The sequence below is a fragment of the Neoarius graeffei genome, chromosome 10 (assembly GCF_027579695.1).
Source record: "Neoarius graeffei isolate fNeoGra1 chromosome 10, fNeoGra1.pri, whole genome shotgun sequence".
NCBI classification, from domain to species: domain Eukaryota; kingdom Metazoa; phylum Chordata; class Actinopteri; order Siluriformes; family Ariidae; genus Neoarius; species Neoarius graeffei.
In genome coordinates, this window is record NC_083578.1 from 74,439,801 (window position 1) to 74,454,770 (window position 14,970).

Below are 14,970 nucleotides of genomic sequence, written 5' to 3' on the forward strand. Positions count from 1 at the left end.
CTTGTGTTGGCTAGAGACATGAGAATAAGTCATCAACTAGTCAAAGACTCAGAAATCCAGTGTCCTTATGCCAGGATGTCTATTCCAGGCCCCCGTCCCCAAGCAAATAACTCTGCTTTACTCTTATTTAGTAAGTTCACCCAAGAGTAAACAGCTGTGGCCCAGCTCTGCTCCGTTCCTGCCCCCCCCCGCCTCTTAACACCAAATTACAGTGTCTGAAAATAGTTATCTATGTAGCTGGGTATCCAAGAGCAACAAGCAGTAGAGAAGATGGGTAAGTAGAAATAAGTGGATCCAGATAAACTTGGATACAGTTAGATGCCTGTTTATTCATTTGAGTGATGCTACAAAGTGTCTGATGTCTTTTGTACACCTTTTTGGTCACATAATTCAGAATCAATCAGTTTGTCTATTTAACATCTGGAAGAGGAAGTGTGTTTATCAAGTCTGGTTACAGTGAATTCAGATGTAATATCTCATCTCATTATCTCTAGCCGCTTTATCCTTCTACAGGGTCGCAGGCAAGCTGGAGCCTATCCCAGCTGACTACGGGCGAAAGGCGGGGTACACCCTGGACAAGTCGCCAGGTCATCACAGGGCTGACACATAGACACAGACAACCATTCACACTCACATTCACACCTACGGTCAATTTAGAGTCACCAGTTAACCTAACCTGCATGTCTTTGGATTGTGGGGGAAACCGGAGCACCCGGAGGAAACCCACGCGGACACGGGGAGAACATGCAAACTCCACACAGAAAGGCCCTCGCCGGCCACGGGGCTCGAACCCGGACCTTCTTGTTGTGAGGCGACAGCGCTAACCACTACATCACCGTGCCGCCCAGATGTAATATATGCGAGAATAATTTTCCAGAATTAATTGGTATCATCACTGATATAACTGTGCCCTTTTTGTGAAAGTAAAAGTGATCAGTAGTGAAATTTGAACATCGTTGTTTTCCTTTCTTGGCAGATTGTTCATCTGCATTGCCTCCTAGTCTTTCATCTCTTTCATCATCTCCTTACTGTAGTTCCTTCATGCATGGATCTAACACTGGCCTCAGCTCAAACCAAACATTAGGTAAAAGGTTAGCCTGCTTTGTTCCAGTTTCATCTGCCTTATTAAGCTAGCACATCTGTAACCGGTATTTTCATATTATCCCCAGCTCAAAAGGTCACAATCTGCTACATGACCAAGAGTGTTATGCAAAACAGAGATGGTCTGCACTGGAAAAAGAGGGTGTATCTTTATCCTTCACTTTCATGCATAATCACAATGGCTGCCAATGTAGATGTAGTTCAATGTCTTTTTCCTGTCTTTCATATCTATCCTAATGATTATCCTCTTGCTTCTCGTCATAAAGGTCTTCTTTTTTATGTTATACATTTTTAATTTCTAACACAGGTTCTTTTCTCGTTCAGCGTTCAATGCATTTTGCAGTTGTGAGCATAAACATATAAATCTTAACATTAAACACATGACTTTTTCAAATATACTGATGGCTTAGTCATAGATAGCTTCACTCAAGCCATGAGTGACATCAGGTACAATACAGTTATCTTCTCATCTCATTCTCATTATCTCATCTCATTATCTCTAGCCGCTTTATCCTGTTCTACAGGGTCGCAGGCAAGCTGGAGCCTATCCCAGCTGACTACGGGCGAAAGGCGGGGTACACCCTGGACAAGTCGCCAGGTCATCACAAGGCTGACACATAGACACAGACAACCATTCACATTCACACCTACGGTCAATTTAGAGTCACCAGTTAACCTAACCTGCATGTCTTTGGACTGTGGGGGAAACCGGAGCACCCGGAGGAAACCCACGCGGACATGGGGAGAACATGCAAACTCCACACAGAAAGGCCCTCGCCGGCCATGGGGCTCGAACCCGGACCTTCTTGCTGTGAGGCAACAGTGCTAACCACTACACCACCGCACCGCCCCAGTTATCTTCTCATTTATTCATATTTATTATTATATACTGTATACAGGACACTTTTTTGATGGAATAAAAACATGTATTCTGTTCCCTTCTAGCGGGTTTCATTCATTTGGTTTGATAGCATGCAATATTGTTAGCATATCGCTTATCCTACGTGTATTACATCACTCTACCCAATGGAGAATGAGCATTGAATATGGTTTACGATATTGCATGGTTGTCAAGACAACATGACGCCACACATCGGAGCTGACGTGAATCTTCAGTGAGAAAGTTTTCTGCCGCGCATGCACAGAAGCATTTCTTTGTTTGCCGGCGGCACCCGCAGTAAACTGTCGCCGTGAATTGAAAATGCCATAAGATACGTATTACACACAAAACGTCCACGTGAGCGAGCGACTGTGACAATTTGTAAACAAACATGGCTGCCAGGTTTGCTTCGTTAAATACGGAAGATTTTGAGAGAATTTTGTAAAAGAAAGACACGTTGAACACCCAAAAGGCTACCAAAACTTCATTAGATATTCTTCACATATATTTACAAGAAAAACAACATAACAGTGGACATAAAAAAAACTAGAAAAATTGATAATTGTTCCACTGAATGTGTATGTAAAATAATAATAATATTGGCTGGCTTTTTTCGTGGTATATAAGATATATTCCATTCAGCTAATTGAACTCGTCTTCGACTTGTCTTTGACTCATTCAGTATCATGCTAGGTGAATGGAATATATCTGATATACCACAAAAAATACCAGCCAATATTATTTAAATATTCAGCTAGATCCAGAACCGATCCTGGGAACATTGGGTGCAATTGGGGGTAGGAATGAGAGGAAACTGGAGAACCCAGAGAGAACATGCACAGAAAGTCCAAAGAGACAGAAACTCAGTTCAAGTTAAACTGGACCTTGGAGCTGAGATACTTCAACTGTACTTGATGCACCACCATGCCACCCTGTCATAACCTCAAACAATAGCAAATATTACAATACATTCCTCAAAGACAGGCTGGTTTGTGCTCGGTGATGTTCATGTCTGCTCTTCGTTTACAGGGTGGCCAAGGCTATGAAGGTGGCTTTGTATGAAACCCCTGCAGGCTGGAGGTTTTTTGGGAACCTGATGGACTCGGGCAGGTGCTCCTTCTGTGGAGAGGAAAGCTTTGGAACAGGTGAACATTTTTTCCTAGCTGACCATTTTAGATTAAGAGAACATTCTGAATATTATGGTTCGAAGAACTTTGTGTTCCAAGAACACTGAATCTGTCAAGTTTTCTGCAGCTCTGAGAATTATTTTACGTAAGCTTTATAAATATTCATGCTACAACATCATTAGTTACACTAACACTAGCATTGCCATGATGATGATAGTGTTTATCTAACTGGGAGACCTGTGTGAGCAATATTCTAATAACACTGAAGAAAACTAATATTACATTTGATGCATTTCTGGAACATTACAGTCCAACCTTTTCACAACATCTCGATATACTCTCTGAACGTTATAATAGTGTCCCCTACTAGCTGGGTCCATAGATACTGCTAAAGTTTCACTGCTCGCTGAGTGGTACATCTCTGGAGACTAACTTTGCACACCACATTGCCTGCTAAATGTCTGCTGAAGGCCTTCCGTGGTGTCTATGAAGCCCACCAGTAGCTGTTACTTCGATCTTGTCCAAACATTGACTGTTATAGCGTCATAGACTCGCTGATCATGAGCAGCAGCACCTCAGACATGCCTCAATGTTGCATTTATAATGTGTGTTAGACTTCAGCCACAGTGTGAACCTCCTCCATTCTTCTGCTATAAAAGGAAGACAGGGCAGTGAATCATTTAACCTCAGAGAGAAAGAGTGCTCTCTGCTGGCAAATACTTCTAGTCTCAGAAAAGTTCCTTTGCTGATGAGTCACGAGAGAGATAAAGAGATCGAGGCAGTAGAGAGAAAGAAAGGGAGAGCACAGAAGAGAAGGAGATGGGAGTCATTGTTTAGAGACGGCTGGAGATCGCGCTCTCCTAGACCCATATATGGGCATTACACCAAGGGAAATAACACACACGCTCAATCAGTTCTTCAGGCCGGACCATTATTTCTGTTTAGAAAGTTTGGAAGAGTAATGTCATCAGCCATAGTCCTGTTATTGATGTTTAGTGAATTATGTAAGCGTTAAGAAAACACATTGGCCATTTTTTTGTTTACACTCTGTAGTACATATGTCATATTGTAGGTGAACAGTTATTGACTGGAGCTGTTGCTATGCACAATATGTCAGTCCCCTTCTACCTTCTATGTGTGGAAAGGCACCAGTAGAGGATCAGACTGTTATTATATGGGTGGTGGGAAGCCATGGCCCAATAGTTAGAGAAGCAGCTTTGGGACCAAAAGGTTGCTGGTTCGATTCTCTGGACCAGTAGGAATGCCTGAAGTGCCCTTGAACAAGGCACCTAACCCCCAACTGCTCCCCAGGCTGCTCTGGGTATCTTGTACATCGCTCTGGACAAGAGCATCTGCTAAATGCCAGTAATGTAATATAATGGTGGACCATTCTCAGCGCAGAGTTGAGAAACAGTCCATCAACTAAAAATATCCGGTCAGAAACTGACACTGATGAAGAACTAGAATACATGTAACACAAATGAGCTAGAGCAGGGGTTTTCAAAGTGTGGGAGAGTCAGCCCCCCCTCAGAGAGCAAATAAACAACAGCGCCCCTCCCCCTTACAATTTTTGTTGTTGCTATACTTAAAGGTCCCATGGCATCGTTTTTTCATTAATTGTGCGGTGGTCTCTAGTATGAATGAATGCCCTGTGAGCCGGTTTTGGTGAAAAAAATGCTGTGGTTCTCCTGTTTCAGGCTGTTCTAGTTTGGGGGAGGAGCGGGTGGCGGGAGAACGACAGGATTTCAGCTCTTATCATTAATATTCATGACATGTAAACGTGTTACCTCTGATTGGCTAACAGCACTGTGACGCTACCTCCAGTGGGTCAGAACAAGCGGATGTGGGTGTCTTACTATGGCGAGAGAGAAGGAACAAACCGCGAAGGGAAAAATACCGCGCGCTGACGTCATTAAGGTGCGACGCGAGGAAATAAAATAAATTCAACAAATGTTTGGGTTTTTACTGAACAAACAAACAAATAAAATGAATGAGTGACTTAAAAAAAAGAATGTGGGTGTCTTTGTAAAAACTGTTTTGATTGGCTATTATAACAGAGCATGCTGCATGCTTTTTGGTTTTGTAGCACAGAGTACCTGGCTAACTGCAGGAAATGGTTAGCTACACAGCTAATGTAGCCATTGCAAGGCTAACGCACCAATTTTAAAACACGGCAAAACATAAACTCATAAGTTACAGTCAATTTCCAGACTAAACTCAGTTTAACAGAGCATGCTGCATGCTTTTTGGTTTTGTAGCGCAGAGTACCTGGCTAACTGCAGGAAGCGGTTAGCTGCACAGCTAATGTAGCCATTGCAAGGTTAACACACCGATTTTAAAACACAGCAAAACAACTTAACAGTTATACACTTACTTGTTCGCTGTTTGTGGCTGATGCGGCAGGGATGCTTGGTACGGACCCAGGCTTCAGTGACAGTTGATGTGCAAAACCTGCCCTGTACTGTCCCAAGTTGTGGAAACATTCATCAGGAAAATGCTTCCGACAAACATACACCGTCTTAGGTAGACTCGACGGCGTATTATTGGAGTAAATAAAATTAAGCCACTGCATCTTCAGGGGCTCTCCCGTCAGCAGTAAAAACAGACTCCTTTCTGTGTTGTCACATCCATGTACAGCGCAATTTCCATGTTTCGCTCACTTAGGTGGTGCCATGTTGTTGTGTCCTCTATGGTCTCCTCACTACAAAATTGAAGTGACGTATATATGGTGGCAACTTTTGAGCTGGGCGGGCAATCCGTACAGTGGGTAGGAATCCAGAGGGGGGGCGTGGGGATCATCTCCCTTGCTGACGTAGTAAAGGGAAGAGCCTTTTGACGCGCCATTCTCAAATGTTGACAAAGGGTGGGCATAGTTTGGTTTACACATTATGAAATTTCTAGCCACTGGGGTGACTTAAGAAGGTCAGAGGAACTCATTTTAACGTAAAAAAACCTCAGAAAGTGAAAATTTCATGCCATGGGACCTTTAATGTTCCATTTGTATTTAAAAAAATGGTTGTTGTACACATTTTTATTTTTTCTTTTATACATTTTAAACATCTGTGCTTTTTGAAAACCTCTTTTTTACACATTTAAAACATCTGTGCTTTTTTAAAAACTTTTTTTTTTACACATTTTAAACATCTGTGCTTTTTTAAAAACTTTTTTTTTTTTACACATTTTAAACATCTGTGCTTTTTTTTTAAAAACATCTTGTTTTACACATTTTAAACATCTCATAGCATCGTTAGCTAGCACCTCTTGGCAGACAACACACTGTGGCAGTGGAGCATCTTCAGATCCAGTCCATGAAAATCCAAACTTTAAATAATCGTGGTCATACTTCCTTCTTTTTTTGCTTGGCCCAGACTCTGTCTCCTCACTCACTGTAGCTTTAGGTACTAAAAATCGATCCATTTTGTCTCTGGCAAAGGCTAGCTGAAGTTCACTAAATGTCCGCAATAGTAACTTATTCTGGCTTATTTTTCCTCACGTTGTGCCCCCCCTGAAGAACTCTGGCGCCCCCTAGGGGAGGCGTGCCCCACACTTTGAAAAGCCCTGAGCTAGTCTCTAACTGTATGCTGCATTAAAACAGTAGATGAGGGTTTAAAAAGCAAGCAACTCTGCTCCACCAGACAAACTTCTCACAACACACACACACACACACACACACACACACACACACACACACACACACACACACACACACAAAATGCTCCATCATCTAAAAATGATCTGGTGAGCACTAGTAGCGTTTCTATTTAGGTCCCTTTGATTTAAAGCACACATTGTGCTGGAAACAGATGAGCTACAGTCAGTAACTGCATATCCACAATTGTAGGTTTTACCCGATCTAATCTCCAGTGAATGTCAATAAAGGGTGGGTGTAACCAATAAACTACAAATATATGTGCCACCCTTTACATAGTGAAATTTTGACATTTCCTACAGTAGTTCTGATTTCATTCAGACTGTAGTACAGGCGCATCATGGACATTTTGACAGCTGGGTATCTGATTAGAAATTGAATTAATTACACTTGTGTGCATTTCTCTGGGGCACATAGCTATCCAGCAACTTCCAGGTCAAAGCCTGTTATTTACCGTATGAGGAAATCACATTTAGCTAGCAAGGTTTTAAACATCTTTAGGTATACTGTTTTTACCATTGAATTCGTTAAAGGTTCTGACTGCAAAGTTAAATTCTGGGCAAAATGTTCTATTCTATTGCTGTTGGAGTTTCGAGATGTTTCGCTACTGCACACACTGTGTATCCTATGTGTAAATGTTTTGCCGAGATAAAAATCGTCCTGCATTTTACGATTTCGGAGATTGCCAAAGCTAGTGAGCAACAATATCACGTGACCACCGTGAGGTGTGTTTGACTTACTTTTAACCAAAACAAGTCGGCATGGGTAAACATGGCTGACTCCGCTCTCCGGCCAGCTAAAATCCAGAGGAAAAGAAAAGGAAATCCTGCTTAGTGAGTGCAACTGCAAGATAGAGCAAGGTTAGATGACATGTCATTTTTCTGGACAGATAACTAAATCATTCTAGGTAGCGCTTCACTATTTTGGCCTTAGAATGCATGGGCTTGACTCTACAGTAGCGAGTATGGAGTTATAGAGTGGTGCTTAAAAGTTTGTGAACCCTTTAGAATTTTCTATGTTTCTGCATAAATATGACCTGAAACATCATCAGATCTTCACACAAGTCCTAAAAGTAGATAAAGAGAACCCAGTTAAACAAATGAGACAAAAATATTATACTTAGTCATTTATTTATTGAAGAAAATGATCCAATATTACATATCTGTGAGTGGCAAAAGTATGTGAACCTCTAGGATTAGCAGTTCATTTGAAGGTGAAATTAGAGTCAGCTGTTTTCAATCAATTGGATGACAATCAGGTGTGAGTGGGCACCCTGTTTTATTTAAAGGAACAGTCCACCGTATTTCCATAATGAAATATTCTCTTACCTGAATTGAGACGAGCTGCTCCGTACCTATCTGAGCTTTGCGCGACCTCCCAGTTAGTCAGACGCAGTCAGACGCGCTGTCACTCCTGTTAGCAATGTAGCTAGGCTCAGCATAGCCAACGGTATTTTTGGGGGCTGTAGTTAGATGTGACCAAACTCTTCCGCGTTTTTCCTGTTTACATAGGTTTATATGACCAGTGATATGAAACAAGTTCAGTTACACAAATTGAAATGTAGCGATTTTCTATGCTATGGAAAGTCCGCACTATAATGACAGGTGTACTAACACCTTCTGCGCGCTTCGGCAGCACATTGATACGGAGCTCAGATATCAATGCGCTGCCGAAGCGCGCAGAAGGTGTTAGTACGCCTGTCATTATAGTGCGGACTTTCCATAGCATAGAAAATCGCTACGTTTCAATTTTTTTAACTGAACTTGTTTCATATCACTGGTCATATAAACCTATGTAAACAGGAAAAACGCGGAAGAGTTTGGTCACATCTAACTACAGCCCCAAAAAATACCGTTGGCCATGCTGAGCCTAGCTACATTGCTAACAGGAGTGACAGCGCGTCTGACTGAGTCTGACTGACTGGGAGGTCGCGCAAAGCTCGGATAGGTACGGAGCAGCTTGTCTCAATTCAGGTTAGAGCATATTTCATTATGGAAACACGGTGGACTGTTCCTTTAAAGAACAGGGATCTATCAAAGTCTGATCTTCACAACATATGTTTGTGGAAATGTATCATGGCACGAACAAAGGAGATTTCTGAGGAACTCAAAAAAAAAGCGCTGTTGATGCTCATCAGGCTGGAAAAGGTTACAAAACCATCTCTAAAGGGTTTGGACTCCACCAATCCACAGTCAGACAGATTTTGTACAAATGGAGGAAATTCAAGACCATTGTTACTCTCCCCAGGAGTGGTCGACCAATAAAGATCACTCCAAGAGCAAGGTGTGTAATAGTCGGCGAGGTCACAAAGGACCCCAGGGTAACTTCTAAGCAACTGAAGGCCTCTCTCACATTGGCTAATGTTAATGTTCATGAGTCTACCATCAGGAGACCACTGAACAACAATGGTGTGCATTGCAGGGTTGCAAAGAGAAAACCACTGCTCTCCAAAAAGAACATTGCTGCTCATCTGCAGTTTGCTAAAGATCACGTGAACAAGCCAGAAGGCTATTGGAAAAATGTTTTGTGGACGGATGAGACCAAAATAAAACTTTTTGGTTTAAATGAGAAGCGTTATGTTTGGAGAAAGGAAAACACTGCATTCCAGCATAAGAACCTCATCCCATCTGTGAAAAATGATGGTGGCAGTATCATGGTTTGGGCCTGTTTTGCTGCATCTGGGCCAGAATGGCTTACCATCATTGATGGAACAATGAATTCTGAATTATACCAGCGAATTCTATAGGAAAATGTGAGGACATCTGTCCACAAACTGAATCTCAAGAGAAGGTGGGTCATGCAGCAAGACAATGACCCTAAGCACACAAGTCGTTCTACCAAAGAATGGTTAAAGAAGAATAAAGTTAATGTTTTGGAATGGCCAAGTCAAAGTCCTGACCTTAATCCAATCGAAATGTTGTGGAAGGACCTGAAGCGAGCAGTTCATGTGAGGAAACCCACCAACATCCCAGAGTTGAAGCTGTTCTGTACAGAGGAATGGGCTAAAATTCCTCCAAGCCGGTGTGCAGGACTGATCAACAGTTAACGGAAACATTTACCGTAGTTGCAGTTTTTGCTGCACAAGGGGGTCACACCAGATACTGAAAGCAAAGGTTCACATATTTTTGCCAGTCACAGATATGCAATATTGGATTATTTTCCTCAATAAATAAATGACCAAGAATAATATTTTTTGTCTCATTTGTTTAACTGGGCTCTCGTTATCTACTTTTAGGACTTGTGTGAAAATCTGACGATGTTTTAGGTCATATTTATGCAGAAATATAGAAAATTCTAAAGGGTTCACAAACTTTCAAGCACCACTGCACACCTAATGTTTTGATTTTACAGAGAAAGAAACAATAGCACAGAATCAGTAACAGAGAAAAGATATATTCCTCTTTTGTTTCACGAATCTATTCACGAATGTCAATCACAAATTACAAACCTGCAACTCAAAACTCTCAGAGGTCAGTTCCATAGTTATGCTAATTAGTAAAAGCTCCTCGCGTACGGCTGTTTTACGTAGGGCCATACTGTTTACATCAAGAGCTAGGAAAATGGTCCCAAAATGGAGAAAAGCAACCCTCAGCACATCAAAATGAACACATCTTATCTGCATGATTTTGTTCTTGTGGGACATAGGAAAATGCCATGCACAATAAAAAAATGTTTAAATTTCAGACGATTTTGCTGAGCCCTGCGATAACCTGGTGACTTGTCCAGGGTGTACCCTGCCTCTCGCCCATAGTCAGCTGGGATAGGCTCCAGCTTGCCTGCAACCCTGTAGAACAGGATAAGCGGCTACAGATAATCGATGGATGGATGGATGACTTTGCTGTTAGCACCTTTAAACTAACTCCTTACCCAACATTATCTTTGCAGCAAGCCTAAGCAAGGTGTAAGAGGAAATAAAAACATTTCCATGACATTTTGGTGTAATATTGTTATGGTTTCCTAAAGTTGTGGTGTCCTAAAGGTTTTGTTTGTTTGTTTGTTTGTTTGTTTAAAAATAGTAATGTCTGATGGGTTTTCCTAGGCTGCCACACACATGTTACCTTAGCGATATGCTGTAGGAAATATAGTATCTGAATAGTAATCCTACCATTGTGTACCTTTATGGTTACAGGTTCGGACCACATCAGGGAGAAGGACGGTCTGTGGTCAGTGCTGGTGTGGTTGTCCATCATGGCCGTGCGGAAGCAGGGAGTAGAAGAAATAGTGAGGGACCACTGGACTAAACTAGGCCGCAACTACTACTGCAGGTAAGATTCAGGTCCCATCAGATAATTATGATCTGACTATATTTGTATACATGGTTCTTTATGTGTATTGATTTTTTAAAAATCCTTTTAATAGTTTCAGGAAACAACCCATTTACAGCTTACAGTTGTGCTTGAAAGTTTGTGAACCCTTTAGAATTTTCTATATTTCCTTGCAACCCTGCCATGCACACCATTGCTGTTCAGTGTTCTCCTGATGGTGGACTTGTGAACATTAACATTAGCCAATGTGAGAGAGGCCTTCAGTTGCTTAGAAGTTACCCTGGGGTTCTTTGTGACCTCGTCGGTCGACTATTACACGCCTTGCTCTTGGCGTGATCTTTGTTGGTTGACCACTCCTGGGGAGGGTAACAGAGGTCTTGAATTTCCTCCATTTGTACACAATCTGTCTGACTGTGGATTGGTGGAGTCCAAACCCTTTAGAGATGTTTTTGTAACCTTTTCTAGCTTAATGAGCATCAACAACGCTTTTTTTTTAGTTCCTCAGAAATCTCCTTTGTTTGTGCCATGATACACTTCCACAAACATGTGTTGTGAAGATCAGACTTTGATAGATCCCTGTTCTTTAAATAAAACAGGGTGCCCACTCACACCTGATTGTCATCCAATTGATTGAAAACACCTGACTCTAATTTCACCTTCAAATGAACTGTTAATCCTAGAGGTTCACATACTTTTGCCACTCACAGATATGTAATATTGGATCATTTTCCTCAATAAATAAATGACCAAGTATAATATTTTTGTCTCATTTGTTTAACTGGGTTCTCTTTATCTACTTTTAGGACTTGTGTGAAAATCTGATGATGTTTTAGGTCATATTTATGCAGAAACAGAGAAAATTCTAAAGGGTTCACAAACTTTCAAGCACCACTGTAAATGGTTCCCTCAACGTCCAGCTTGATAGCAGCAGAGTAGCACAGTACTGTATTTGCAAGAAAAAAGTACATTTAAACCACGTCAGGCCAGCTATCCCTCATTCGAATAAATTCAGATTTTGTATTTTGACTCTGTTTTGGCTCCAGGACAACTCTAGGTTTCTCCTTGGAACTTGAACAGAAATCTCCTTTCTCACTGCGTGCTCTGTTCTGGCAGTGATCAGTTATTATTTAGCTTACTCTCCCCAAGAGAGGTAGCTCACAGAGCCAAGACTCTTTAGATAGCAATCCATATTCCTTCTTCTCAATATTCCCATACAAAATTCTCACAACACCAAAGAGGCAACAGCTAGTGCCCAGTTTACATACCACAGCTCATTTCACTCTCTCTGCTTACTCTGATAAAATCAGATTTTATAAATTAGGGTATATAATTGCCAATTTGGAGTCTGGAATGGTTTATAAGGTATTTTAAACATGTTTGTGCAATCTGATTTTAAGTCAAGATGACTTTTGAAACAAGAACATGCGTAGTAGTGCCATGTTTTGAAACATTGTTGTGTTCATGTTAGGTTTGATTACGAGGGTGTAGATCCCAGAGCTGCGTTTTACCTCATGAGAGATCTGGAGGCCATGATCACTGACAAAGCCTTCACCAATCAGAAGTTTGCTGTGGGAAACAATGTCTACAGTGTGGAGAAAACCGACAACTTTGAGTACATTGACCCTGTGGATGGCAGCGTATCACGAAACCAGGTTAGTGTCAGTTCTCAGTTTTTACTGATTGAAATGTCCTTATTGAGTCAAATATTTTATTTACTTGTATAAATGTCAACTCGGTTGTATAAAGAGCTGTGTGGTGTTTGCCAAACATTCCTCATATTCTGAATTGGTGAGTTCCAGAGGTGTACATGGACTGGGATCTCACTGGACACAACTAAAATGTTAACAGGGGTTACTCTCATGCAGCCAGGAGTGGCTAATCAGATGTGAAGTTTGCAAGATAAACATAGACCGCATTTATTAACATGGGAGCATGTTAGGTTTTTTGTGTCTGGTGTAAATAGAGCTTTTTTTTACTCATTTCCATTCGACTACTCCTTTTATCGCCCTGTGATGACCTGGCAACTTGTCCAGGGTGTACCCCGCCTTTCGCCCGTAGTCAGCTGGGATAGGCTCCAGCTTGCCCTGTAGAACAGGATAAAGTGGCTAGAGATGATGAGATGAGATGAGGATTCCTGTGCTTTAAATTATTTATTTTTCAGAAATGGAACAAGCTAAGCTCATTAGAAAATATTCCAGAACAAAACTAAGTGAAACAGCTGGGATTAGTCAAAAGTATGAGCAGTGGGAGCAGGTGTGAATGGGGTGTAAAAAAAAAAAAAAAAAAGTCCTGCACACACCTCAGTTTCAGACCACCCAGTAGAGAAAGACTGTTGGATTGTATGTGGTTTTTGGCCGATCAAAGCTCAGTTTCCGTCAGCTGAGATAAATTGTATGTGGATGATGAAATGCAGGTTCAGTGTTATCTTTATTACTAGTAGTTATTGCCCATGAACCTGATTTCCTCTGAATGGTGCTCTTCACGGGGACTGTGTTGGTCCTCAGGTTTGGTCATAGAGCTGCTTGGAATTGGGCGATCTACCCGAGGAGTCAGGGGTCAGACGTAACATTAGCCATTACTGTTACGTTTGCACATTGGAGTATAAACAATAGATTCACAGAGACAGTTTACCTGATAGTAACTAAAGCTTTACGTGCAGCGAGGCAAGTTTATATGATGGATCTATGACCAACTTTCTGCTGCCATATTAGCATGCTTATAAACAATTAAAGAGGTAAAATAATAGACTGCTTTTAGTTTGTTTTTTAAAAAAAACAACACTCCTAGCGGGAGGAGTGCTGATTGCGACGTTCCATACAATCGAAACTCTCAGGCGAGTTGGGGAGGGGATTCCCCGCCGAGGCTGCGCGCAGTGTGTGTGTGAGCATGTAGCCTATGAGAAATTATAGTGTCTTGGATTAGCACGGTGTGTTAGCGTGAGCATGTAGCCTACGGGAAATGAATAGCGTGTTGGATTAGCACTAATCCCATGTTTTGGAAAATCAAAAATGTCTTGGGCCCCTCTGGGGTGTCACCAATCCATGTGCAAAGTCTGGAGTATGTGCGTCCAGCCGTGTCGATTTGCTTAGGTGAACAGACAGAGAGACAGACAGCCTTCCTTTAGTAGTATAGATTTTAACTGAGTTGACTGAAAATGATAAAAATGGGTGCAGAGCACAAATCATATTTATTAATATTATTCATTTTAAAAGACACAGTTTGCAATAAGTTTTAGGATTTTTTCTATATTTAAACACATTTCGAGTGTTTGCCAGTAAATCAAATGGGATACATCAAATTGGCATTTGATAAACAATTATATGAGTATGTGGATTTTTAAAATTTATTTGTTATGTAAGGTGAGAGGAGGCAGGTTCCATAAAACATCTTAGTTTGCAGATAGTTCTCTCACATCTTGAGTGAGTCACTGTATGAACTGTTGAGTGTGCTTTCGGTCAAAATAGCCGGGGTGAATTTTCCAAGAGCGTCTTAACACGAAAAGCATCTTAACTAGGAGAGAGAGCATTCATTGTGCTGCTTGTTCTATCATTTAACGATGATCTTTGTTTAAGCAGTCTATCAAGTGTAATAAAAAAAAACTTAGCTGTGCACAGCAATTTTCTGTATCTTCTAAAATTAGATAAATATTTTTCTTCTGAATGTGTGTGTTATTGTGAAGGCCTTGTCCTTGTCAAGGTCGTGTTTTTTGATCACAACCTTCAGTAACATCCTGTATTTGAACATCCTGTCCTCATAAATGTTTTGAACTCATTTCAGTTTTGGATTAAGTAAATTACACAATCAGGATATTAAATTGTCCAAACAAAAGTGAAAACCAGGCAGAATGTATACATGAGCATGTAATATAAACTCTATATTCTATTTCATAATTTAACCCACATTATAAGAGAGTCCATTTTGTGCAAATGCTTAAATACCGTATAACAT

At 41.1% G+C, this 14,970-nt stretch overlaps 1 protein-coding gene across 2 annotated transcripts in view; it reads left to right on the top strand.

The window, feature by feature from the left end:
* pgm5 (phosphoglucomutase 5) overlaps positions 1–14,970 on the top strand; it is a 41,216-nt gene that overhangs the window by 15,271 nt on the left and 10,975 nt on the right. For both annotated transcript variants that reach the window (XM_060930892.1, XM_060930893.1), the window contains 3 exons: positions 3,011–3,126; positions 10,887–11,022; positions 12,491–12,674. In XM_060930892.1, coding sequence (XP_060786875.1) covers positions 3,011–3,126; positions 10,887–11,022; positions 12,491–12,674 — 436 coding nt within the window. The remainder of the gene's footprint in view (positions 1–3,010; positions 3,127–10,886; positions 11,023–12,490; positions 12,675–14,970) is intronic.